Source organism: Hylobates moloch, unplaced genomic scaffold, assembly GCF_009828535.3.
Source record: "Hylobates moloch isolate HMO894 unplaced genomic scaffold, HMol_V3 SCAFFOLD_5, whole genome shotgun sequence".
Lineage (NCBI taxonomy): Eukaryota > Metazoa > Chordata > Mammalia > Primates > Hylobatidae > Hylobates > Hylobates moloch.
Genome location: NW_026652280.1, coordinates 76303273 through 76328105, shown reverse-complemented (window position 1 = coordinate 76328105; position 24833 = coordinate 76303273). Strand labels below are relative to the sequence as shown.

The window sequence follows — 24833 nt, the reverse complement described above, 5'->3', positions numbered from 1 at the left end:
GCCAAGGAGTTCGAGATTGCAGTGAGCACTGATCATACCACTGCACTCAAGCCTGGGTGACAAAGCAAGATCCCGCCTCAAAAATAGTAAGTAAAAATAAAAATAAATTTGCCCTAATGAAAGTCTAAAAATGAAAAAGAATGAAAACAATGATTTATTTTTATTGAGAATCTACCATGGACTAGGTACTTTACTTACACAATCTTTTATATAAATATTTTTCTTTCTTTCTTTATGGCCAGCTCTTACTCATACTTGTATAATTTTATTTGTTTTGTTTTTTGTAGAGATTTTTAAAACTTTTTATTTAGAAATAATTATAGGTTCACAGGAAGTTGCATTAAAAGTACAAAGAGGTCCTGTACACCCTTTACCAACTTCCACTAAAGGTTAAATCTAACATAACTATATTCAATATCAAAGCCAGGTAATTTATATTGGTACAATGTGTGTGTGTAGTAGTTCTATGACTTTTTTTTTTTTTTAGACCGAGTCTTGCTCTGTTGCCCAAGCTGGAGTGCAGTGGTGCGATCTTGGCTCACTGCAACTTCTGCCTCCCGCCTCCCAGGTTCAAGCGATTCTCCTGTCTCGCCCTCCCAAGTAGCTGGGACTATAGGCGCGTGCCACCACACCCAGCTGATTTTTTTTATTTTTAGTAGAGACAGGGTTTCACCGATCTTCTGACCTCGTGATCCACCCGCCTCGGCCTCCCAAAGTGCTGGGATTACAGGCGTGAGCCACCGCGCCTGGCTTTTTTTTTTTTTTTACTCTGTCGCCTGGGCTGGAGTGCAGTGGCACCATCTCGGCTCACTGCAACCTCCACCTCCCAGGTTCAAGCTATTCTCCTGCCTCAGGCTCCCAAGTAGCTGGGGTTACAGGTGCCCACCACTACACCCAGCTAATTTTTTGTATTTTTAGTAGAGACGGAGTTTCACCAACAAGGCTGGTCTCGAACTCCTACCCTTGTGATTCGCCCGCCTCGGCCTCCCACAGTGCTGGGATTACAGGCGTGAGCCACCGCGCCCTGCCAGTTCTATGACATCTTATCACCTGTGTGGATTCTTGTAACCACCACCACAATCAGGATACAGAATTATCCATCAACACAAAGATCTCTCTTGTGCTACCCTTTATAGGTACACTTCTATCTCCCCATCAACCCTAACACTAGGCAATCAGAAATTTCTTCTCCATCTCTATAATTTTGTGATTTTGAGAATGTTACTTAAATGAAATCATACAGTATGCAACCTTTCATAAGGCCCAGTAAATATTGCAAGATTCCTCTTGTAAGAAACCATCTCCTTTTCCCACGCAGTTTCTTAACTTTCCATAATGTTTCTTTTTTGCGGGGGAGGGGGGCGGGGGTCGGAGTTTCACTCCTGTTGCCCAGGCTGGAGTGTCATGGTGCAATCTTGGCTCACTGCAACCTCTGCCTCCCGGGTTCAAGTGATTCTCCTGCCTTAGCCTCCTGCTTAGCCTCCTGAGTAGCTGGGATTACAAGCACCCGCCACCACACCGGGCTACTTTTTTGTATTTTTAGTAGAGATGGGGTTTCACCAAGTTGGCCAGGCTGGTCTTGAACTCCTGACCTCAGGTGATCCACCCGCCTCAGGCTCCCAAAGTGCTGGGATTACGGGCGTGAGCCACAGCAGGCGGCCAATGCTGACTGTATTTTCAAAGGCAAAAACCAAGGCAAGATATGTCCATCTGTACAAGAGTATCATAGCAGCATTATTGCATAATAGGCAAAAACTGGAAACAATCCAAACATCCATCAACGGGAGAATGGATAGATGAATTGTGGCATACTCATACAGTCAAACACTAGACAGCAATAAAACAGAAGGAATAACAGATGCACACAACAATATGGAGGAAATCTTACAAGTACATTGAGCTAAAGAAGTCAGGTGCAAAATAGAAAATAATGTATAATTCCATTTACATGAAGTTCAAGAACAAGGAAAACTAATTGATGGTGATAGAGGTCAGAATAGTGGTTAACTTCGAGTGGGGGTATTGATGGGGAAGAAACACAAGATAACTTTTTGGGGTGCAGGAAGTATTTTATATCTTGATCTGGGTGGCGGTTATACAAACGTACATATATATATTTAATTAAGCTTAAGATTCATGTATTTTATGCACTTTATGAATGTTATACCTCAATCTTTAAAAATCAGGGCACAAGTTTGGCAAAGATGAGTCTTCAAAGCAGTAGAAAGGTCAATTGTTTAAAATCAGAATGGTCTTGGACAATTAGGGAAGCATATGACGAACACACATAAAATGTCTAGCCCACCTTTTCCAACGGGCAATGTGCCCTTGCGTCATTAATTTACATCTTGTAAATTTATTTTACCAGGAAATCGTGTGACAAATCAAGGGACTGAGTGTTGTTTCCTTCTTTTTAGTGGGGAATGAGTGAATGGTGCAGTTTGAAGAATACATTAAGTCTTGAAAGTTGGAAAGTTCACCAGTACCCTCCTTTCCCTCACCCAAGATTAGCCCTGGTGGCAGCCAAAATTGCTTTTATTAATCTCTTTGTGGCTCAGGACCTCTAACTGTTGAAGAAAACATATTTTACACGTCTTGTCTTTCTGCGAGCAGGAAGCCTATCTCGCTTATCTTTGCAACCCCAGACGGGGTGTGACCTACACACAGCAGTAATCGCACAACGTCCCGTGGAGCACTGCTTCTCAAATTTGGCTGTACGTACGAATCACCTGGGGAATTTTAAATTGTACTGCTGCCTGGGGAATTTTAAATTGTACTCCCAGAGATTGATGTAATTGAAATGAGGTGAGTCCTGGGCACTGGGATGTTTAAAAACGTTCCAGGTGGTTTTAACGCGAAACAAAAACAGAACCGCTGTTTGGGGGCGTTCTTCCTTTGGGGATGTTCTGCCTTCTCCACGCCTGATTTGCGCTCAGGAATCGGCTGTCTGGAACGAGGGTGAGGTTCACAGATATCTGTTGCCACGCCTCTTCCTACAGAACCAATAAACTGAAGCCGCTCGGTGACATCCCAAGGGACTTGAATTCTGATCTCGCTGCAGACGCTCTGCACCCCGCCCAAGCCTCTATGGTACTTCGGCGTCCCCTCTAGCACTGGCAAGTCGCCTTCCTCTTCGCCCGGCGCCGGCCGCTCCCTCTCTATGATCGCCGAGTTCCCGGCGCCTTCTCGTTGGTATTTAATTCCGGAAGCGAGTTTGAATCAAAGAAGAGGCGGGACTTTCCTCCCGGAAGTAACTCACGTGCTTCCGCTGGAGCCTCTCGGGAGGTGGGTAATGTTATAGTATTTGTCGGAAGTTGGGGTCTCCGTGGGCCTGTGATCCGTCCCAGGCAGTGGTAAGTGACACATGACCTCTGAATTCAATGTGGCCCTGATGATGGCGTCGCCATTTCAGAGGTGTAGCCTTTAGGCTGGGTCTCGGTCGCCTCTGTTCAGCGTATGATCTCATTCCCAGGGCCCTTGAGGTTCAGGTTCGTGGGTTAGAGCGTTCTCCTCCGGTCCTCGATCTCCTGAATAGAGGTGACCTCCAGGGACTGGGGCATCAGAGATCCGGGGCTCGATTTCCAGGCTCGCCATGGACGTCCTGTGCGACCTTGGGCTAGGCCACAGTTTCCACATCCGTGAAATGGGGTGGTTAAGCTCACTGAAGTTAGAGGCCCGTGGTGGTCTGGCGCCCTGTGAGTCCTCTGTATCCTTTAGCCCCAGGGGTAGGAGAGTGAACGGCGGCGGTGGGTGCTGATGGTGATGTCTGCACCCAGGATTAGGAGGCCAGAAGGAGATCCCTTCCACGGTGCTAGGCTGAGATGGATCCTCTCAGGGCCCAACAGCTGGCTGCGGAGCTGGAGGTGGAGATGATGGCCGATATGTACAACAGGTAAAGAGAACTATGTGCTACCCTGTCTTGGAAAATAAGTCTTGGTCACCCTTATCGAAGGTGAATGACTTATGACAAATTCCTTCCTGAATGTAGGGGAGCCTGAGGCCCATGCTTACCCTCCCCACACCCACCTTCAAGGTTGATCCTAATGTAGATGCAGTAAAGGGTCACTAGAATGTGTTAGGCATTTAGATGGGGATGGAACTGGCAATGCAGGAGCCAAGCAGGAAGAGAAACTCCAATCCAGGCTCTGGTTAGGTTCCAAGAAAAGCTGAGTATTTGCCTCTTGACAAATAGCACATAGCCAGCCCATTTAGTAGTTAACATTTTAAAACCCTTTATTCTGTGTCAGGCACTTGTTAATCTTCAGAATAATCCAGTGGGTTAATTTTATTAGTCCCATCTTAAAATGAGGAAATTGATGCTTCTAGAGGTTAAGTAACTTCCTTAGGGTCCGCAGCTGGTCAGTAACAATGCCAGAACTAGCACCTCAGTCTGATTCTGCAACTAGTGCTCATAACCATTTGGCAAATTTGGGAACAAATCCTGGCTCCACCAATCACCAGCAGTATGCTTGGACATGTTACTTGCACTGTTTGACAATTGGTTTCCTCATTATGAAAAAGACATAATGATACCTACCTCATAGGACATCATAAATATTAAATCTAAAAATATATGAAAGCCCTTAGCCTCAAGCCCAACACTTAGTGAAATGTCTGCTATGTTTTTTGGCTTAAGCTCTCTTGATTGGTTGGTTTATCCTGAAGGCTATAAATTAGAAGGATTTTTAAGTGTAGACTGTAAGGTCAGATGACCTGGGTTCATATCCCAGCTCTGTGTGATCCTTAGAAAATTACTGAGCCTCTGTTTGCCTTGATTTCCTCATCTGTAAAATGGGGATACGTATCTCTTAGGGTTATTGTAAGCATTGCATAACAGAATGCAGGTAAAGCACTTAGCATGATGCCTGGCACATAGCCAGTCCTCAACAAATGGTTTCTACTTAGTCATATACATGGGCTTAGACAAGTTTCCTACTTGCAAGGACCTTCCAGTGGTTGAGGTGTAAACTGAGGATTTACACTGCTTTCTTGGGGAAGGTGAAATCAATATAGCAGGACTGGAATGGTCGAGGTTCCTGGGATGTCACAGGATGCTGCTGACATGACCTTGCCCCTCCCTCCCTCCAGAATGACCAGTGCCTGCCACCGGAAGTGTGTGCCTCCTCACTACAAGGAAGCAGAGCTCTCCAAGGGCGAGTCTGTGTGCCTGGACCGATGTGTCTCTAAGTACCTGGACATCCATGAGCGGATGGGCAAAAAGTTGACAGAGTTGTCTATGCAGGATGAAGAGCTGATGAAGAGGGTGCAGCAGAGCTCTGGGCCCGCATGAGGTCCCTGTCAGTATACAGCCTGGGGTACACCCCACCCCTTCCCACTTTAATAAACGTGCTCCCTGTTGGGTGTCATCTGTGAAGACTGCCAGGCCTAGGCTCTCTGTAGAGAGTCTTCAAGATCCTGGAGTGGTAGCACTGTCTCCTGGTGAAGGAGTATTTGTCACACTGGAATGTGACTGTGTGTGTATTATGTGTGTGTGTATATATATATATATATATATATATATGATTTAAACTCTTCAATAGTTTGCTGTTGCCCTTAGTAGGAGAAAATCTAAACACCTTATCACAGCTCACCAAGCTCTTTTGGAGTGAAATCTGCCCAGCCTCCAAGCCTCATCTTCACCTCTCTTCACACGCAGCACTCCAGCTACACTGAAGCTGAAGCTCTCCTTTCCTGAATGCTCCACCTCCACACTATTGCTCCACAGCAAACTACTGAAGAGTTTAAATCGTATATATATATATATATATATACAAGTTTGTTGACACCTACTATGTGCAAAGCAGTGTGCTTGGCATTTGAGAGTAAAGAAAACAGACACAGCCCCTTCCAGCAGAGGGAGACTAATGTAGTGTTTAAAAGTAAGACAGGCCGGGCACGGTGGCTCATGCCTGTAATCCCAACAATTTGGGAGGCTGAGGTGGGTGGATCACTTGAGGTCAGGAGTTCAAGACCAGCCTGGCCAACATGGCAAAACCCTGTCTCTACTAAAAATACAAAAATTAGCTGGGTGTACTGGCAGGTGCCTGTAATCCCAGCTACTCAGGAGGCTGAGGCAGGAGAATCGCTTGAACCCAGGAGGCGGACGTTATATGAGCCGAGATTGTGCCACTGTACTCCAGCCTGGGCAACAGAGTGAGACTCCATCTCAAAAAAAAGACAGCTTAGGTTTTCCTGCTGTCTGCTGCTTTTTGTGTGGCCCTGCACCTGTCACTTTTGTGTGCTTTAGCTTCCGCATCTGTAAAATAGGGTTAGCCCCCTGACTAATCCTGTTTTACAGATGAGGAAGCTGAGGATTTAAGAAGTAAGTTGCTTGCTGGAGGTCACACAAGCAGAACAATAACATGGAGGCCAGACCTGACTGCTGCATTTGCTGTCTCCAGATGGGACTGTGGTTGACACCAGTGCCACTGACAGCAGTACCTTCAAAGTGGGCCTTCCTGGTAGAAGTGTCTGGGATGTAACTAGGTCATTGGAGTAAAGGAGATAGAATAGAGGCAGTGAGTTTGGGGCTTGTGAGTGCAGGTTCAAGCCAGACTGCCTAACTTTGAGTTTCTACTGAAATTTTCTAGCAGTGTGATCTTGGGTGAGGCATTTTAACTTCTCTGTGCCTCAATTACCCCATCATAAAATGGCAGTAAGTTTACCCACCTCATTAGGTAGTTGCAAAAATTAAACGTGTTAATAACCAAAACACTTAGGAGAGTGCCTAGCATACACTGAGTATGCAATAACATTAGCTTTTTTCATTGCTAAGTTTGATGGGAGGTGAAGATACCTGAGTTACTGGAAAACTTCAAAGGGGTAGAAAGCAATAAAGCTCCTTTCCAGGTACTGAGTGCAGATTTTGGTCAACAGGTGGCGCCATCTGCTCATGGTCAGCGCTGCTGTGGACAATTCCACACATTTTACCATTTGCCTATTCTCTGCTGGCATTGTTCTTGAAAGAGAGGACAGGTGAGGAAAATCGATATTGTGCATGCCCTCAGGTTTAGCAAGAAACGTCAAAAATTCTCCGTTAGCGCATAGCCAGAACATCTAGAAGGGGTGGTAGGAGTGGGGATTAGAGGTTCCAGCTGGAGGCAATGGCATTTGCAAAGGCTTCGTTGAAGTGGCGGTAAGTGTGGAGGTGGAGCATTTAGGAAAGGAGAGCTTCAGCTTCAGTGTGGCTGGAGGGCTGCGTGTGAAGAGAGGTGAAGATGAGGCTTGGAGGCTGGGCAGATTTCACTCCAATAGAGCTTGGTGAGCTGTGATAAGGTGTTTGGATTTTCTCCTACTAAGGGCAACAGCAAACTATTGAAGAGTTTAAATCGTTCAGTGACAATGACAAGTTTGTGTTTTGGTGGTTTACTCGAGCTGCCAGCCAGGTAGACAGTGGCAGAAGATGGTAGATAAAGCACTAAAGGGTGATGAGGCAGGAAGCCAGTGAGGAGAGAGAGGGGATGATGTGAGTGACAGTAAATCATTTGTTGAGTTGCTATTGTGTGCTAAGCTCTGTGCTAAATTCTTCACATGTATTATTTCAGTTAATCCATCTAACAACTCTGTAAGGCAGGTACGATTGTCCCCAACTGAAGAAGCTGAGGCTCTCAAAAGCTAGTAACTTGCCTGTTCATGCAGCATGCAAGATGTCCAGCCAGGATTCTAACTTAGACACCAGAGGCCACTTTTAACCACTGCTCTAGGACTGGGGGAAATGGTCCATAGTGAGATATGTGTCGAGTTTCATATTTCATTCGACAATATTGTTGGCCTGCTACATGCGAACAGCTGTGGAAAGTGCCCAAAGTAGTTAGATCCCTATGAGCAAGTGGGATGGGGATGGAGTGGACAGTAGGAGGGCTGGAACACACATAAAAGGGTATAAGAAATAACAATTAGGCCGGCCAGGGGTGGTGGCTCACACTTTTAATCCCAGCACTTTGGGAGGCCGAGGAGGGTGGATCACTTGAGGCCAGGAGTTTGAGACCAGCCTGGCACACATGGTAAAACCCCATCTCTACTAAAAATGCAAAAATTAGCTGGGCTGGTGGTGCATGCCTGTAATCCCAGCTACTTGGGAGGCTGAGGCACAAGAATCACTTGAACCCAGGAGGCAGAGGTTACAGTGAACTGAGATTGCACCACTGTACTCCAGCCTGGGAGACAGAGTGTGACCCTGTCTCAAAAAAAGAAAACAAAACAAAACAATGAAGTAGGTACTTTCTGCCATAGGGAGGAATCATAAACTGCTGGTCCTCAGGTGTATTTTTGCTTATCAGTTTTAAAAATCAGAGAATGTCTCAAAAAATTAGGATGTCGGCTTCTTTTGAAAATTTGGGCTGGAATGTGCTCGCTTCGGCAGCACATATACTGAAAATTTGGGCTGGAAGCGGTGGCTCATGCCTGTAATCCCAGTACTTTGGGAGGCTGAGGTGGGTAGATCATCCGAGGTCAGGAGTTGGAGACCAGCCTGACCAACATGGTGAAACCTCGTCTCTACTAAAAATACGGAAATTAGCTGGGCTGGTGGTGCATGCCTTTAATCCCAGCTACTCAGGAGGCTGAGGCATGAGAATCACTTGAACCCGGGAGGCAGGGGTTATAGTGAACTGAGATTGCGCCACTGCACTCCAGCCTGGGAGACAGAGCAAGACCCTGTCTCAAAAAAAGAAAAAATTTGGAAGATCTGACAACAGTTGACCTGCATTCCTGCTCGGCATCAGCCTGATGGTGGATGGGCAGAGGCTCAGTTGTCTGCCAAACCTCCCACCACTGATGTCTTCCCTCCCTGTCATCATCTGCTTGACCTGTAGGCATTTGGTGTGTGCCTTCTGCTCTGGGTGCCCAGATGAACTGGATGCTATATGAGAAAACATTCTGTAAATGTCTTGTGGTAGGCAGCCCCAAAGATCACTGGGGCCTCCAGTGATCCCTCCTTCCTGCTATTCATGCCTGTGTATAATCTTCTCCCTTGAGTATGTACTAGACCTAGATATTTGCTTCTAATAAACAGAACACAGCAAGGGTAATGGGATGCTACTTCTAAAGTTAAATTACAAGTGTGTAAAGTCTGTCTTGTTTGTTTTCCTCTCTTGATCTTCCTCTCATTCTGTCTCTGTCTCTTCCGCTCTCTCACTCTCTTACTGTCTTGTTCTTCCCTCTTGTTTACTCTCATGAAGCAAGCTAGCAAGCATCCATGTTATGAGCTGACCTATGAAGAGGCCTGTGTGGTGGTAAGGAACTGAGGGCAGCCTCCAGCCAGCAAGGAACTGAGTCACTCACCATATGGGTGAGCTTGGAGACAAATCCTTCCCCACTTGAGCTTTCAGATGACGGCAGCCCTGGCCGACACTTTGCAGGCTTGTGAGAGACCCTGAGACAGAATACTCAGCTAAGCTATACCCTGTCTCCTGAGATAGGGTATAATACATGTAGTTTTAAGCTACTATGTTTTGGGATAATTTGTTACTCAGCAATAGATAACCAATACATATACCATCTACATAACTGTTTCAGTTGTCTGAGATTGTATTTAGTCATTTTACACCTACATCAAGAATGTGTCAGGCACCATTCCAGGTACTTGGAATACATCAATTAACAGAATAGGTAAAGAGGCCAGGCATAGGGCTCACATCTATAATCCCAGCACTTTGGGAGGCCCAGGTGGGAGGACTGCTTGAGCCCAGGAGTTGAGACCAGCCTGGGTAAAATAGTGAGACACTGTCTCAATTTAAAAAAAAAAAAAAAATTAGTTGGGCATAGTGGCACGTGCCTGTGGTGCCAGCTGCTCAGGAGGCTGAGGTGGGAAGATCGCTTGAGCCCGGGAGTTTGAAGCTGCAATGAGCCATGGTCACAAAACTGTACTCTAGCCTGAGCAACAGAACAAGACCCTGTCTCAAAAAAAAAAAAAGAAAGAAAGAAAAAAGTAGGTAAAGATCCTTGATTCTTTTGGAACTTGTATTCTAGAGGGGGATGGTTTTTCATAGTAGAAGTCTGTGTTGACAGTGCTGTTTAAAGCCCCTTCAGCGTCTGGGGAAAAGGTTCTTTCAGATCTTAGGCCTCTTTGAAAATCTGACAAAAGTCACAGCCTGTCTCCTGAATGCACATAGAATTTTGCATGCAATTTTAGAGATTTTCTTTTTTTTTTTTTTTTTTTTTTGAGACAGAGTCTTGCTCTGTCACCCAGGCTGGTGCAGTGGTGCAATCTCCGCTTACTGCATCCTCCGCCTCCCGGGTTCAAGCAATTCTCCTGTCCCAGCCTTCCAAGTAGCTAGTATTACAGGTGCCTGCCACCATGCCTGGCTAATTTTTGTATTTTTAGTAGAGACAGGGTTTCACCTTACTGGTCAGGCTGGTCTCAAACTCCTGACCTCAGATGATCCACCCGCCTTGGCCTCCCAAAGTGTGGGGATTACAAGTGTGAGCCACTGTGCCCAGCCACAATTTTAGAGATTTTCATAAGAGCTCTTGTGGGCTGACCTAAGAGGAGTCTTGTGACAAGCATTGTTTTAGGTGCTGGGGCAAAGTAGATAGAAAATCTAAACCAGTTGTGGTCAGGTACAGTGGCTCACGCCTGTAATCCCAGCACTTTGGGAGGCCGAGGCGGGAGGATCACTTGAGGCCAGGAGTTTGAGGTCAGCCTGGGAAGCATAGTGAGACACTCATCTCTACCTGCCCCCCAAAAAAGAGATGTTCAGCAGGGTGTATAAAGGAATGTGTCCCATTGTCTTGGTGCTCAGGAAGGACTGCCTCCCAGAAAATAATAGGTGAGTGAGATTTGAAGGATGGTTAGGAATTTGTCAGGCAGGAGGCATGGTGGGTGGTGAGTTCTGTGTTAAGTGGTGAGAGGATAGTGGTGAGGAAGGTGGGCAAAGGCCCTTGCCCTCTGAACTGTCAGAGGAACAAATATATGATGAGTTTTATCAAAGGGAAACTCAGATGTTATATAGGTTACATTGCAAAAGGATTCATTGCTGGAGTCAGGCAAGTTACTGCAAGAGGTCAGGCACTTAAAGGAAATGGCCATTAAGATCTGAAGGGTTGCCTGGGCACAGTGGCTCAAGCTTGTAATCCCAGCACTTTGGGAGGCCGAGGAGGGTGGTCATTTGAGGCCAGGAGTTTGAGACCAGCCTGGCCAACATGGTGAAAACCCACCTCCACTAAGAATACAAAAATTAGCTGGGCGTGATGGTAGGTGCCTGTAGTGTCAGCTACTCGGGACACTGAGGTAGAAGAATCGCTTGAATCCAGGAGGCAGAGTTTGCAATGAGCCGAGATAGATTGCACGATTGCACTCCAGCCTGGCAACAGAGCGAGACTGTCTCAAAAACAAACAAACAAACAAAAGATCTGAAGGGTTAGTTGGCTAGGCTAGTGCAGAGAATGTTCCAGCCCAGGAAGAACTTGAGGTAGGAGAGAGCATGGAGTATTAATGGGTGTGAAGGAGGTTACCATGGCAGAAACACAGAGGGCAGAGGGCAGACCCAGATGGCACAGGACTCAGGGGCCATCATTGGGAGTTTGTGCATTTCCCCGAGGGTCACAGGAAGCCTTTCAAGGGATGTGGCCTGATCAAATCTACATCTCGATTAGTCCATTCCGATGGGCTAGTGGGGTCATGTGCGGGGGGTAGGATTAGGAAGACCAGGTTAGAAGGGTTGCAGGAGTCCAGGCCTGAGCTGATGGTGATCTGGGCTTGGGGGATGGTAGTGGCTGGAGATGAGAAGTCTTTATGTGGTAGGACTCACAAGCTCGCTGATAGGCTGGATGTGGAGAGTGAGGTGGGGAGAAAGCCTAGGATGATTTGAGTTTCGCGTCTTAAGCCACTGGGTGGAAGAGGGTGGTGCTTTTATGATACGGGCAACAGTGGAGGCAAGCAAGTTAGGGAGGAGGAAGGTCAGTTTCGGTCGTTTGAGATTATTGCATACTCTTTATTGTCTCAGAAGATCCAATATAATTAGTGTGTTACCTTTCCAGCTGCAACCTCACACCACAGGCTCTGCATCCTACGTGCTTTGTTCACACCGGCCCTCGTTCAGCTCTTGGAATGTCTCTGCATTCTTCTGTTGTAAGATTTTTCATTTGCTGTTTCCTCCTCTGGAGGATTGATAAATTTTACTGATTCTGACATGGAAAACTCTTAGCACAAGTATCACCCTGAAAGATTCCTCCCTGAGCCCCAGTCTAGATGAAATCCCCTTCTCTAAGCATATGTTCTCATGGCACCATGTCTCTCCATGGCGCTTCCAATAGATGATGTAACACTTGATTCATCTGTGACACTCTCCCGCTGGGCTCTGTGTTCTCTGAGGATAGGGTCTGTGTCTTATTCATCGTTGAATCCCTAGTGCCTGACACACGCAAAGGTTTTTTTCTTTTAATTGAGATATAATTCGCACACCATACAATTCAGTCTTTTAAAGAATACAATTTAGGCCGGGAGCGGTGGCTCACACCTGTAATCCTAGCACTTTGGGAGGCTGAGGTGGGCGGAGCACTTGAGTCCAGGAGTTCAAAATCAGCCTGGGCAACATAGCGAAACTCTGTTCTACTAAAAATACAAAAATTATCCAGGCATGGTAGCACATGCCTGTAGTGTCAGGTACTCGGGAGGCTGAGGCAGGAGGATTGCTTGAGCCTGGGAGGCAGAGGTTGCAGTGAGCTGAGATCGTGCCACTGCACTCCAGCCTGGGTGACAGAGCGAGAGCTTGTCTCAAAAAATATATATATATAATAAAGTATACAATTCAGCATGTTGTATATTCACAAAGTTTTACAATGATCACCAATATCTAATTGTACAACATTTTCATCACCCCAAGAAGAAACCCCATACCATTAGCAGTCATTCCGCATTTCCCATTATCTCCTCCCTCCAGTCTCTGGCAACCACTAATCTACTTTCTGTCTCTATGGATTTGCCTATTCTGGGCACTTCATATAAATGCAGTCATACAATATGTGGTCTTTTGTGTCTGGTTTCTTTCACTTAGCATAACGTTATCAAGGTTCATCCATGTCGTAGCATGTGTCAGTACTTCCTTTTTATGGCCAAATAATATGACATTTTATGGGTATACCACATTTTGTTTCTCCGTTCATCAGTTCATGGACTACTGGGATATTTGCACTTTTTAGCTCTAATGAATAATACAGCTATAAACACTTGTGTACATATTTTTGTGTTAACAAATATTCTCAATTCTCTTGGATGTAGTATATTTAGGAGTGGAATTGCTGGGCTATAGTGGTAACTCTATGTTTAACTATTTGAGGACCTGCCAAACTGTTTTCCGAAAAGGCTGAACCGTTTTATGTACATTCTTCATCAGAGATTTTTTTTTTTTTTTGAGACGGAGTCTTGCTCTGTTGCTCAGGCTAGAGTGTAGTGGCACGATCTTGGCTCACTGCAGCCTCTGTCTCCTGGGTTCAAGTGTTTCTCCTGCCTCAGCCTCCTGATTAGCTGGGATTACAGGCACATGCCACTACACCCGGCTAATTTTTGTATTTTTAGTAGAGATGGGGTTTCACCATGTTGATCAGGCTGGTCTCAAACTCCTGACCTCAGGTGATCTGCCCAACTTGGCCTCCCAAAGTGCTGGGATTACAGGCGTGAGCCACTGTGCCCGGCCTAAAGATTTATAATAACTATTTGTTAGGCTAAATAATTCATTAAATAATGAATTGAATTGGATACTTTTATTTTCAGCAGTTAACAGACTAGAAGAGTGAGGCTCATGAGATGGAGTGTTTTGGACAAAATCACACAAATAATCAGCTGCAGAGCCAGGATTTAGACCCACCCTGTCTCAGTGCTTTTGTCCACTAAGCTGTGAAGCAGCCTCTAGCCAGGAGCCCACATGACAGCCAATGTGATAATGCTGTTATACTTAACCTATGAGTAGTGTCAGGAGAATAGAGTTTAGGAAGGAATTAGTTTTGGGGGCAGAGGAGAAGGTTGATAAATCCTATTGATTCAGATATGGAAATATATCTTAGGTCTCTTTCCTCTTCTCTATTTTTTTATTATTTTATTTATTTATTTAGAGACAAAATCTTGCTCTGTTGCTCTGGGTGGGGTGCAGTGGCATGATCTCAGCTCACTGCTACCTCTGCCTCCCAGGCTCAAGTGATTCTCCCACCTCAGCCTCCTTAGTAGCTGGGATGACAGGCATGCACCACCACTCCTGGCTATTTTGTTTGTTTTACATTTTTTGTAGAGACAGAGTTTTGCCATGTTGCCCAGGCTGGCCTTGAACTCCTGGGCTCAAGAGATCTGCCCGCGTTGGCCTCCCAAAGTGTTGGGATTATAGACTGAGTCACCATGGCTAGCCTATTTTTTTATTATTTGAAATGGGAATTATTTTTGTTCCTTTGTTTCTTCTTGTTTTTTCTTTATTTCTTCTTAAAACAAAACAGAATCCATGTGCAGAATGTGCAGGTTTGTCACATATGTATACGTGTGCCATGGTGGTTTGCTGCACCTATTGTCCCATCCTCTAAGTTCCCTCCCCTCACCCCCCAACCCCCACTCCCCAACAGGCCCTAGTGTGTGATGTTCCCCTCTGTGTCCATGTGTTTTCAGTGTTCAACTCCTACTTATGAGTGAGAACATGCGGTATTTGGCTTTCTGTTCCTGTGTTAGTTTGCTAAGGATGATGGCTTCCAGCTTCATCCACGTACCTGCAATGCAATGGCGCGATCTCGGCTCACCGCAACCTCTGCCTCCCAGATTCGAGCGATTCTCCTGCCTCAGCCTCCTGAGTAGCTGGGATTACAGGCATGTACTACCACGCCCGGATAATTTTGTATTTTTAGTAGAGATGGGGTTTCTCCATGTTGGTGAAGCTGGTCTCAAACTCCCGACCTCAGGTGATCCGCCCACCTCGGCCTCCCAAAGTGCTAAGATTACAGGCGTGAGCCACCATGCCTGGCCTCATTCCTTTTTATGGCTGCAAAATGTGAACTATTATGGTGGTCTCCTAACTGCTTTAAGGTCTCTGTCCTTTCCAATATATCCTCCATTAATTAAACACAAAAACCTGATGATAACTCTCCCCTTCATTAAAAACAAACAAAACCAAAAGAAAACAAAATCCAGGAGTTTCCTGTTACCTACTCCGCAAGATTGAAAGTCCTTGGCCTCCCAGAGGTAATTCCAAACTGACTTTAGCCTACCTTTTCAGCTTCCTTTCCCACCATTCCTTTTTCATTTATTCAACAAATGTTGGCTGCAAGCTTGTTAGGCGCCAGGCCCTGTGATAGGCAGCAGGCACACAAATCACCTACCACGTGGTGGTTCCTGCCCCCACGAGATGTATATCTCATGGGGCGGGACAGGGGCAGAAAACTAAGCTGATTATTCTAGATCAGTGTGGGGGCTTCCACAGAGGTTAGCAGAGTATTTGGGGGGTATGTGGACAAGGCCCTGAATCCAGCCTAGAGTAGAGCTTCCAGAGAGAAGTGAAACTTGAGCTGAGTTGTGAAGGATGAGTACATTAGAAATGAAGAAGGAGGCTGAGCGCAGTGGCTCATGCCTGTAATCCCAACACTTTGGGAGGCCGAGGTGGGTGGATCGTGTGAGGCCAAGAGTTCAAGACCAGCCTGGCCAACATGGTGAAACCCCATCTCTACTAAAAAAATACAAAAAATGGCCGGGCTCAGTGGCTCACACCTGTAATCCCAGCACCTTGGGAGGCCAACGTGGGCTGATCACGAGGTCAGGAGTTTGAGACCAGCCTGTCCAATATGGTGAAACCCCGCCTCTACTAAAAAATACAAAAATTAGCCAGGCATGGTGGTGCGTGCCTGTAGTCTCAGCTACTCGGGAGGCTGAGGCAGGAGAATCACTTGAACCCAGGAGGCAGAGCTTGCAGTGAGCCGAGATCACACCACTGCACTCCAGCCTGGGTAACAGAGTGAGACTCTGTCTCAGAAAAAAAAAAAAAAAAAAGAAAGAAAAGAAAAAAATATCAGCCCACAGGTGGTGGTGTGCACCTGTAATCCCAGCTGCTTGGGAGGCTGAGGCATGAAAATTGCTTGAACCAGCCGGGTGCGGTGGCTCAAGCCTGTAATCCCAGCACTTTGGGAGGCTGAGGCGGGCGGATCACGAGGTCAGGAGGTCGAGACCATCCTGGCTAACACGGTGAAACCCCGTCTCTACTAAACTGTTGGGGGCCCTGTATCCACTACTCGGAGGTGAGGCAGGAGAAGGCTGAACGGAGGCGGACTTGCAGACCGAGATCCCCACTGCACTCACCTGGGAGACAAACGGCCTCAAAAAAAAAAAAAAAAAAAAAAAGAAAATTGCTTGAACTGGAGGCAGAGGTTGCATGACTGAGATTGTCCACTGTACCAACTGGCAAAGAAAAAAAAAAAGAAATCAAGGAAATCTGTCATTCCCACAAGAAGGAATAGCAGGTGAAAAGACTGGGAGGTGTGAAACCAGCTGGCTGACTCTTCATTGCACATGTGCTGAGTGCCCCTTAGGTGCGGGTGCTGTTCTGGGTGCTGGGATACACAGCAGTGAATGAACACACCAAATGAGGCCTGTGTCCTCATGCAGCAGACAGTCCAACTCCATGGAAATGTGGGTTGGGATGAGGAAGAGCAAGTGTTCCAGCCATGGGTGTCCATAGACCACTAGAGTCTCATGGAAAGGGCCCATGAAAACCTTGAAATGTGAATGTCAATGAGTGTGTGTGTCCATGTTCACACAAGCATTTTTGTCGAGAGTAGATCAATAACATCTTTATTCTTTTTTTTTGTTTATTTTGAGACAGGGTCTCTGTCACCCAGGCTGGAGTGCATTGGCGAGATCTCGGCTCACTGCAGCCTCGAACTCCCCGGGTTCAGGGATCATCCTACCTCAGCCTCCCCAGTAACTGAGACTACAGGCACATGCCACCATGCTCAGCTAAATTTTTTGTAGAAATAGGGGTCTCACTATGTTGACCAGGCGGGTCTTGAACTCCTGGGCTCAAGTGATCCTCCTGTCTCAGCCTCCCAAAATGTTGGGATTACAGGCATGAGCCACTGCCACTGTGCCCACTGTCTTTTGTATTCTCAAAGGGATCCATGACCCTCCTAGCTTAGAAAGTTGACTCTAGGGCCCCCTGTGCAGAGCTGAGGAGTTTGACCTTGATCTGGAAGTTCTGGGAGGCGGTATTACATTTTAAGAAGTTAAACCATCAGAGCCTGACATGTGCTTTGGCCAGCGAGAACTCCTTGTGCCTTTCCCACCGCTAAGCCTTTGCTGTTGCTGTTCTTCTGGGAGGAATGGAAGGAGCCACACTTAAATGCCAGGCCGACCTGACTCTGCATCCTACCTCTAACCTTGCTCCAGCTGCAAGCCTGCAGTTTTCTCCCTCTGTGAAAAGCTATGAGGTTTAAATGAGACCATGATGTCTTGAGGAATTAATAACAATATTTTCATTTTGGAAAGTGCCCTGTCTATGGTAGCCATTAGTTCCTCTCTTGGCTTGGTGGCTCAGCTGTTCAGGGGTTCCCTTTTATCTGAGGCCTTCTTGGAGCTTTCTGTAGTCACTCTTGTTGTGTTTTTGAGACAGAGTCTCACTCTGTCACCCAGGCTGGAGTGCAGTGGCATGATCTTGGCTCACTGCAGCCTCCATCTCTCTGGCTCTAGTGATCCTCCCACTTCAGCCTGCTGGGTAGCTGAGACTGCAGGTGCACACCACCATGCCTGGCTATTTTTTTTTTTTTTGTAGAGACGGGGTTTCACCATGTTGTCCAGGATGGTCTTGAACTCCTGAGCTCAAGCGATCCTCCTGCCTTGGCCTCCCAAAGTGCTGGGATTACAGGCATGAGCCACCGTACCTGGCCACCAGTATCACTCTTTTTTTTTTTAATTTTTATTTTTATTTTAAGTTCTGGGGTACATGTGCAGAATGTGCAGGTTTGTTACATAGGTAAATGTGTGCCATGGTGGTTTATTGCACCTATCAACCCATCACCCAGGTATTAAGCTCAGCATGCATTAGCAGCACGCTTAACACACAATTAAACTCACATGTAATGAGATTACTTCTCATTACTCCACACCATAGTAGTCTGTTTTACAGATGAGGAAACTGAGGCTCAGGGAGGTTGAGAGATTTACCTGGAGTCAATCAATTGTTGATCTGGAAGCATCCGATCACCAGGTCTTCTGAAATAATGACAGCAGCAACAATTAACATTATGCTTACTATGCCAAATGCTATGCTCAGCTTTTTACCTGCATCACAATCCCGATTCCTTTGGGCAGTTAGGTAGGTTCCATTTTAACCGAATTTAGGGAGGAGGAAGCTGAGGTTCAGAGAAGTAACTTGCCCTAGGTAACCCAGGGTAGTCAGTTGGAAAGTCAAGACTCAGACCTCGATCTGACTAACTCCAAAGAAACCCGTGCCACTCTGCCTCTCGGAAAACACTGCTTCCAGCTGCACAGTTCAAAACCCCACCCAAGGCGGCCCTGAATCGCGGTCAGTCAGCTTCAACCCAGTCGCACTTTGTTTTGAACAAGGATACAGAGGGCGCTGCCTGACGTTAGTCTGGGGGCTTGGGGGAGAAGATGAGGGTCCCAGATGGAAATGTAAGTGCTGGGGCTGTGCCAGAGGGAGAGTGTCCGGGACCAGCGGGCGAGTCACGTGCGCGTGAAACTCGACCTAAGGGGAGGGGAAGGGAAGGGAGCCCCCGCCCCCACCTCGGGGCGCAGCTCCGGACGCGTGTAAATACAACTATCAACTCCGCAGATCCACTTCATCCAAGCCCAGCTTCGCAGACCTCTGGCGCCCGGCGGGTTCCCAGTTCCCCCGCTTCTTCCGAGGAGACAGCGGAGGCGAGGCCACCTGGCCGTCAGGCTGAAGCTCCGTGGCCGCCGGGTCCCGCGCGCAAGAGAAGACCCCAGCGCGGGCGCGGCTCAAGGCTGGGCCCGCGGGACTCCGGACGCGCGGCGAAAGCATTGCGCTCCGGGAGGAGTCCGCTGCTGCTGGCTGCTCATTTGCTGGTGCCCGGAGGTAAGCAGTGTGGGCGGGGAGGGGGCGCGCGTACGGTCTCCTGCTGTGCGTGGGCTGAGAGACACCGAGGCCGGCTCCCGCCGACACTGCCGGGCTTCCCAATGAAAGCCCGTTACTTGCGCCCGCGGTCCCGCGGCACAGTGTCCCATCTCGCCAAGCGCGTCCTTCCCTTTTCTTTTCTCTGACCCCTCCGACTCTTCTCTTCCTCCCGGGCCCCCGCTCGCTGCACTTCCTCTGCTTAGAGCTGCGCGTTTGCCAGAGTTCCAGCCGACCTCCTGGAGCGCTTGAACCCAACGCCCCATTTCACAGATGAGAATACCGAGTCCCCCTGGAAGAAGTGACTGGTACTTCCTCCCCTCTCTCTGGGTCTTTCTTGCCCTTCTCCTCTCCGCTTTCCTTGGTCTCATCCCGGTTGTCGCTCCCTGCCCCCGCGCCGCCCGCTTTCCCTCTCCTCCCGCCGAGGCTGCAGAGCGGCCGCGGCGGGGGGAGCTGGGGCTCCTTCCCTCCCTCTGGTAAACACACCCGCCCGCCAGCCCATCCACCACCGCTGCCCTTATAAAGTCAGCAGCGGCCAGACTTCCTGCCGAAGTCCGAGCCCCCTCCCGGGGCTGGAGGGGGGAAGCGGGTTCCGAGGTGCAAAGCCTTGTGCCCCGAGCCCTGCGGAGTGAGTGAGGGGCGCGCGGGGGAGGAGGGGACCGAGGAGAGCCCATCCTGGGTCTCCCTCCACGTGGCAGCTGTTGGCTTGGCCCGAGAGACTGTAGGGTCGTGGGTCACCTGATATGGAAAGGGGGAAGGCTTGCTGTCGCCCGGCCCCAGAGGGAAGGAGAGGTCTTGGAGGGGCAACTGGAAGATGGGGGTCGTAGGGTAGCCTTGAACTTGCCCTTCTTCCTGCCAGCTTCCAGGGGTCTTTCCTGGCGCGAGAGTCCGGACATGGGCCCGCGGTGCTTCAGAGCGCGCTCTGCCCCTTGCTGTCCCTCTGGGGACTTGGGCAAATGCGGACTTGCTCCCCAGCAGCCCGGCCCTGCGCGCCCTGGCCTGGGTGGGAGAACCCGGCAGCCTGCCAGAAAGCTGCAGCGTGCAGACAGGACCTTCCTTGTTTCCGATAGTGGCTCAGCGGGAGCCTCGTGCCGCGTGCACCTCTGGCACTGCTAGTGCGCGCGGAGCCAGCTCCGTGGCACCGGCTGGGAAGCCTAGGGCTCTACGGGGCCTCCATGAGGGGCTCCTCGCGGGCTGGCCCGAGAGGTCTCGGGTGCCACCATGATGCAAGACCCCTCCCTGGGGCCACTAGGGGGCCCTTCACCCTCCGCTCTGTTTCTGTGCAGGCTCGCGGCCAGCATGGCTCCCACGCTGCAACAGGCGTACCGGAGGCGCTGGTGGATGGCCTGCACGGCTGTGCTGGAGAACCTCTTCTTCTCTGCTGTACTCCTGGGCTGGGGCTCCCTGCTGATCATGCTGAAGAACGAGGGCTTCTATTCCAGCATGTGCCCAGGTATGCCTGAATATAGGCTGGGTGGGCTGTGGGGAGGGATGGCAAAGGGTAGGTGGAAGCCGGAGAACGTTAGGTGGCCAGGTGGACAGAAAGCAGGGTCAGCAGTTGGACAGCCTCACTTCTCGACCTCTTCAAACTTCAGGGGGAGAATGGGTGGCACTCTGCCCACTATCTCATTTATCTAATCCAGTGGTCACTGAATGCCAGGTGTCCTGCTGGTCATCCAGACCCTGGGACTAATAGGCAGAGTCCTAAGCCTCTGACAGCCTCAGGTCTAGAGCTCTTTGAAGGAGAAGTGCTGGGAGAGGAATTTCTTAATAGGGCTATCATAAGACAAGGGAGAGCTGCACAAAGTGGAGTATGAATGTAAAGGGCCCCACATTCTTCCCTTTTCAGGACCTGGGAGCCCCCAGGTTTTCAAATTACTCGTTTGGACAAAGTTACATAGCCTTATTTCCTCTAGGAGGGCATTGTGGAGGGTCTCTGGTTTCCACTTCAATCACCTTGTGTGAGTGGCCCGGAACCTGGGAGTGGGAATTCTTTTTTTTTTTTTTTTTTTTGAGACGGAGTCTCGCTCTGCCGCCCAGGCTGGAGTGCAGTGGCGCAATCTCGGCTCACTGCAAGCTCTGCCTCCCGGGTTCACGCCATTCTCCTGCCTCAGCCTCTCCGAGTAGCTGGGACTACAGGCGCCCGCCACCACGCCCGGCTAATTTTTTGTATTTTTAGTAGAGACGGGGTTTCACTGTGGTCTCGATCTCCTGACCTCGTGATCCGCCCGCCTCGGCCTCCCAAAGTGCTGGGATTACAAGCGTGAGCCACCGCACCCGGCCGGGAGTGGGAATTCTAACACTCTTTGGGAGCAGTAACTACAGCCATAGGCTGTCTGCAGCTGCCTTGGGGCAGGGAGTTACCACTGCTGGTGTCTAGGACTTGCCTCTGATGGGTATCTTCCTATTCTGGGAAGGAGAGAGCTGTGCTGACAAGCTCTGCCTAAGGAGCTGGGTGGAAATGGAATTGGGCTCTCCTCTCTTTTTATCCCCTTTCCCCAACCTCTGTGTTGTGGAGTAAGCTTGGAAGGAAGGTTAGCTTGGATTTGAATCCCAGCTTCCATCACTTTTATCAGTTGGTGACTTAGGTCAGTTCCTTAAACATTGAGCTTCAGTTGCCTGGTCTTCAGAATGGGGATAATAATATCGATTCCATGGGAGTGCTGCGAGAGTCCACAGTGCTCAATAAATGTTAGTGTCCTTCTGGTTGCTCCTGGCTTCTTGTTTCAACTCCTTGCTGCACAGCACCTGATGTGGCTATGGGAGAAAACCGATTCCTTGAGGGGTGGAGATGGGGAGGTCTTGATCACTGCTCTGAACAGCAGCTGCTCCACCCCAGGATCTGCCCCATCCAGCCATGGTTATCTGTAAAGATGCAACATGTGGCACCCAGAGATGGCGACTCTCCCATGCCTCCTGGCCCCAATTATGGGGTGATAGGGGCTGGAGGAGGTGGGGTTGGCAGCTAGGCTGGGATGGCTGGGTGGGTCGGGAAGAAGAGGCCTGAATGAAATGATACACATACCAGGGTGGCTGCAAGCACCAAGTGGAGGGCTATTAGGGACCCACATGACATCTAAGTCCCCTATGAGTTTATCCTGGAGATAGGAGAGACCCTGCCTGCCCTTGACACCTGCCAGTGCCACCTATGTAACTTCTTTTTTTTTTTTTTTGAGACAAAGTCTCACTCTGTCACCCAGGCTGGAGTGCATTGGCATGATCTTGGCTCACTGCAACCTTCTCCTCCTGGATTCAAGCAAGCACATCTGGCTAATTTTTGTATTTTTAGTAGAGACGGGCTTTTACCATGTTGGCCAGGCTGGTCTCTAACACCTCACCTCAAGTGACCCACCTGGCTTGGCCTCCCACAGTGCTGGGATTATAGACATGAGCCATCACTCTTGGCCTACCCCTTGTGTAACTTCTTCCTGCCTTCTCCGCCTGATGCTGGTGGTGTTTCTTTAAAATCAACTTTCTTGAAGATTACATCATACATTTTGATGAGGTCTGACAAATTTATATGCCTCAGTACCCAGCACACAATATTTAGAACCTCCTCAAACTCCTGCTTCTCTTTTGAGGGCTCATCCCTCCACCTGCATTTTTAAATATGTAAAATATGTAAAACAGCTTTATTAAGATATAATTTACATGCCTCACAAGTCACCCATTTCAAGTATATAATTTAACAGTTTTAGTATGTTCAGAGTAGTGCAACCATCACCAGAGTCCATTTCAGAACAGTTTCTTTATCCCCAAAAGTAACTGTACTGATTAGCAGTACTCACTCGCCTCACCTCCACCTCCGCCCCCAAGCACTAGGCAACCACTCATCTATTTCCTGTCATAGCTTTGCCTATTCTGAGCATTTCATTTAAATGGAATCTTGTAATATGTAGCCTTTTGTGATTGGCTTCTTTCACTTAGCATAATGTTTTCAAGGTTCATCCTTGTAGCATGTATCAGGACTTCTTTTTATTGCTGAGTAATACTCCATTGTATGGATCAACCACCATTCTATTTATCCATTTGTCAGTTGATGGACATTTGGGTTGTTTTCACATTTTGGCTGTTATGAATAATGGTCTGGCTGGGTGTGGTGGCTCATCTGTAATCCACGCTCATTTCAAGGCCAAGGCAGGAGGATCACTTGAGGCCAGGAGTTTGAATCTGCAGTGAGCTATGATTGTGCCACTGTACTCCAGCCTGGGCCACAGAGTGAGACTCAAATGTTCTTCTGGACTTTTTTTTTTTTTTTTGAGACAGGGTCTCTCACTCTGTGACCCAGGCTGGAGTGCAGTGGTACAATCACAATTCACTGCAGCTTCAACCTCCTGGGCTCAAATTATCCTCCCACCTCAGCCTCCAGAATAGTTGGGACTACAGTCCCGCATCACCACATCTAGCTAATTAAAAAAATTTTTTTTTGTGGAGACTGGGTCATGCTACGTTGCCGAGACTGGTCTTGAACTCCTGGGCTCAAGTGATCCTCCCTCCTGGGCCTCCCAAAGTGTTGGGATTATAGGCATGAGCCACCGCGCCTGGCCCTTGTACAAGTTTTTAATGTCGAGGTATGCTTTCATTTTTCTTCGGTATTGGTCAGTTGTAAGGGTAACTATGTTTAACATTTTGAGGAGCTACCAAATTGTTTTCCAAAGTGGCTACACTATTTCACATTCTTAAAAAAATTTTTTTTTTTTTTTTTTTTTTTTGAGACGGAGTTTCTCTCTTGTTGCCCAGGCTGGAGTGCAATAGCACTATCTCAGCTCATGGCAACCTTCGCCTCCTGGGTTCAAGCAATTCTTCTGCCTCAGCTTCCCGAGTAGCTGGAATTATAGGCGCCCGCCACCATGCCCAGCTAATTTTTGTATTTTTAGTAGAGATGGGGTTTCACTATGTTGTCCAGGCTGGTCTCGAAATCCTGACCTCAGGTGATCCACCCCCCTCAGCCTCCTAAAGTGCTGGCATTACAGGCGTGAGCCACTGTGCTCGGCCTCCTTTAAATTTTTTTAAATTTAATTTTAATTTTTTAATTTTTAATTTCTCATATATATATTTTTAAGACTAGCCAAGTGAAGCAGTGGGAGTGGAGACGGAACTGGTTTTGATCAATTAGGTGTAAACACCACTGCATTGGGACCAGCCTATTTTACATTCCTGTTAGCAGTGATGAGGGTTCCACTTTCTTTGTAACCTCAACAATATGTGTCGTTGCTCATCTTTATGTATTTTTTATTTTTTTTTGAGATAGAGTCTCACTCTTTTGCCTAGGCTGGAATGCAATGACACGATCTTGGCTCACTGCAACTCCACCTCCCGGGTTCAAGTGATTCTGCCATCTCAGCCTCCTAAGTAGATGGGTGTCCACCACCACGCCTGGCTAATTTTTTGTATTTTCAGTAGAGATGGGGTTTCACCATGTTGGCCAGGTTGGTTTTGAACTCCTGACCTCAAGTGATCCACCCACCTTGGCCTCCCAAAGTGCTAGGATTACAGGCGTGAGCCACTGCGCCCAGCCTGCCCATCTTTTTTTATTATAGCCATCCTAGTGGATGTAAAGTTTTTTTGTGATTTTGATTTGTGTTTCCCTGCTGACCAATGATGTTGAGCATCTTTTCATGTGCTTATTGGCTTTTGGTATATCTTTGGAGAAAGGTCTATTCAGGTCCTTTGCCCACTTTAAAATTAGGTTATCTTTCTATTACTGAGATGTAAGTGTTCTTTATGTTCTAGATATAAGTCTCCTGTATATGATTTGCACAAATTTTCCTTCCATTGTTG

At 48.0% G+C, this 24833-nt stretch overlaps 2 protein-coding genes across 7 annotated transcripts in view; both read left to right on the top strand.

Annotated features, from left to right (window-relative positions):
• The first annotated feature begins 1567 nt into the window (after nucleotides 1-1567).
• TIMM10 (translocase of inner mitochondrial membrane 10) lies at nucleotides 1568-5374 on the top strand. 5 transcript variants are annotated; one of them, XM_058438701.1, is made up of 4 exons: nucleotides 1711-2714; nucleotides 3000-3353; nucleotides 3777-3892; nucleotides 5089-5374. In XM_058438701.1, exons 3-4 carry the CDS (start codon nucleotides 3822-3824, stop codon nucleotides 5288-5290), a joined length of 273 nt encoding a protein of 90 aa, XP_058294684.1. In that variant the 5' UTR covers nucleotides 1711-2714; nucleotides 3000-3353; nucleotides 3777-3821; the 3' UTR covers nucleotides 5291-5374. The 5 variants fall into 5 exon arrangements, with proteins under 5 accessions (XP_032008809.1, XP_032008808.1, XP_058294684.1 ...); XM_032152918.2 differs by having other exon boundaries at nucleotides 1568-3285; XM_032152917.2 differs by having other exon boundaries at nucleotides 1568-3353; nucleotides 3718-3892.
• A 12337-nt stretch (nucleotides 5375-17711) lies between these two features.
• The window catches only part of SLC43A1 (solute carrier family 43 member 1), a 32666-nt gene continuing 25544 nt past the window's right edge, over nucleotides 17712-24833 (top strand). For both annotated transcript variants that reach the window (XM_032152912.2, XM_032152913.2), the window contains exons 1-2: nucleotides 17712-19016; nucleotides 20339-20505. In XM_032152912.2, the coding sequence (XP_032008803.1) occupies nucleotides 20352-20505 (154 nt within the window). In that variant the 5' untranslated portion in view covers nucleotides 17712-19016; nucleotides 20339-20351. The remainder of the gene's footprint in view (nucleotides 19017-20338; nucleotides 20506-24833) is intronic.

Bases quoted from the DNA above. Each gene is read 5' to 3' on its own strand.
- TIMM10 (XM_032152918.2), top strand. From the start codon at position 3,822: ATGGATCCTCTCAGGGCCCAACAGCTGGCTGCGGAGCTGGAGGTGGAG. The intron at 3,893-5,088 runs GTAAAGAGAACT...CCCTCCCTCCAG, and splicing joins ATGGCCGATATGTACAACAG to AATGACCAGTGCCTGCCACC.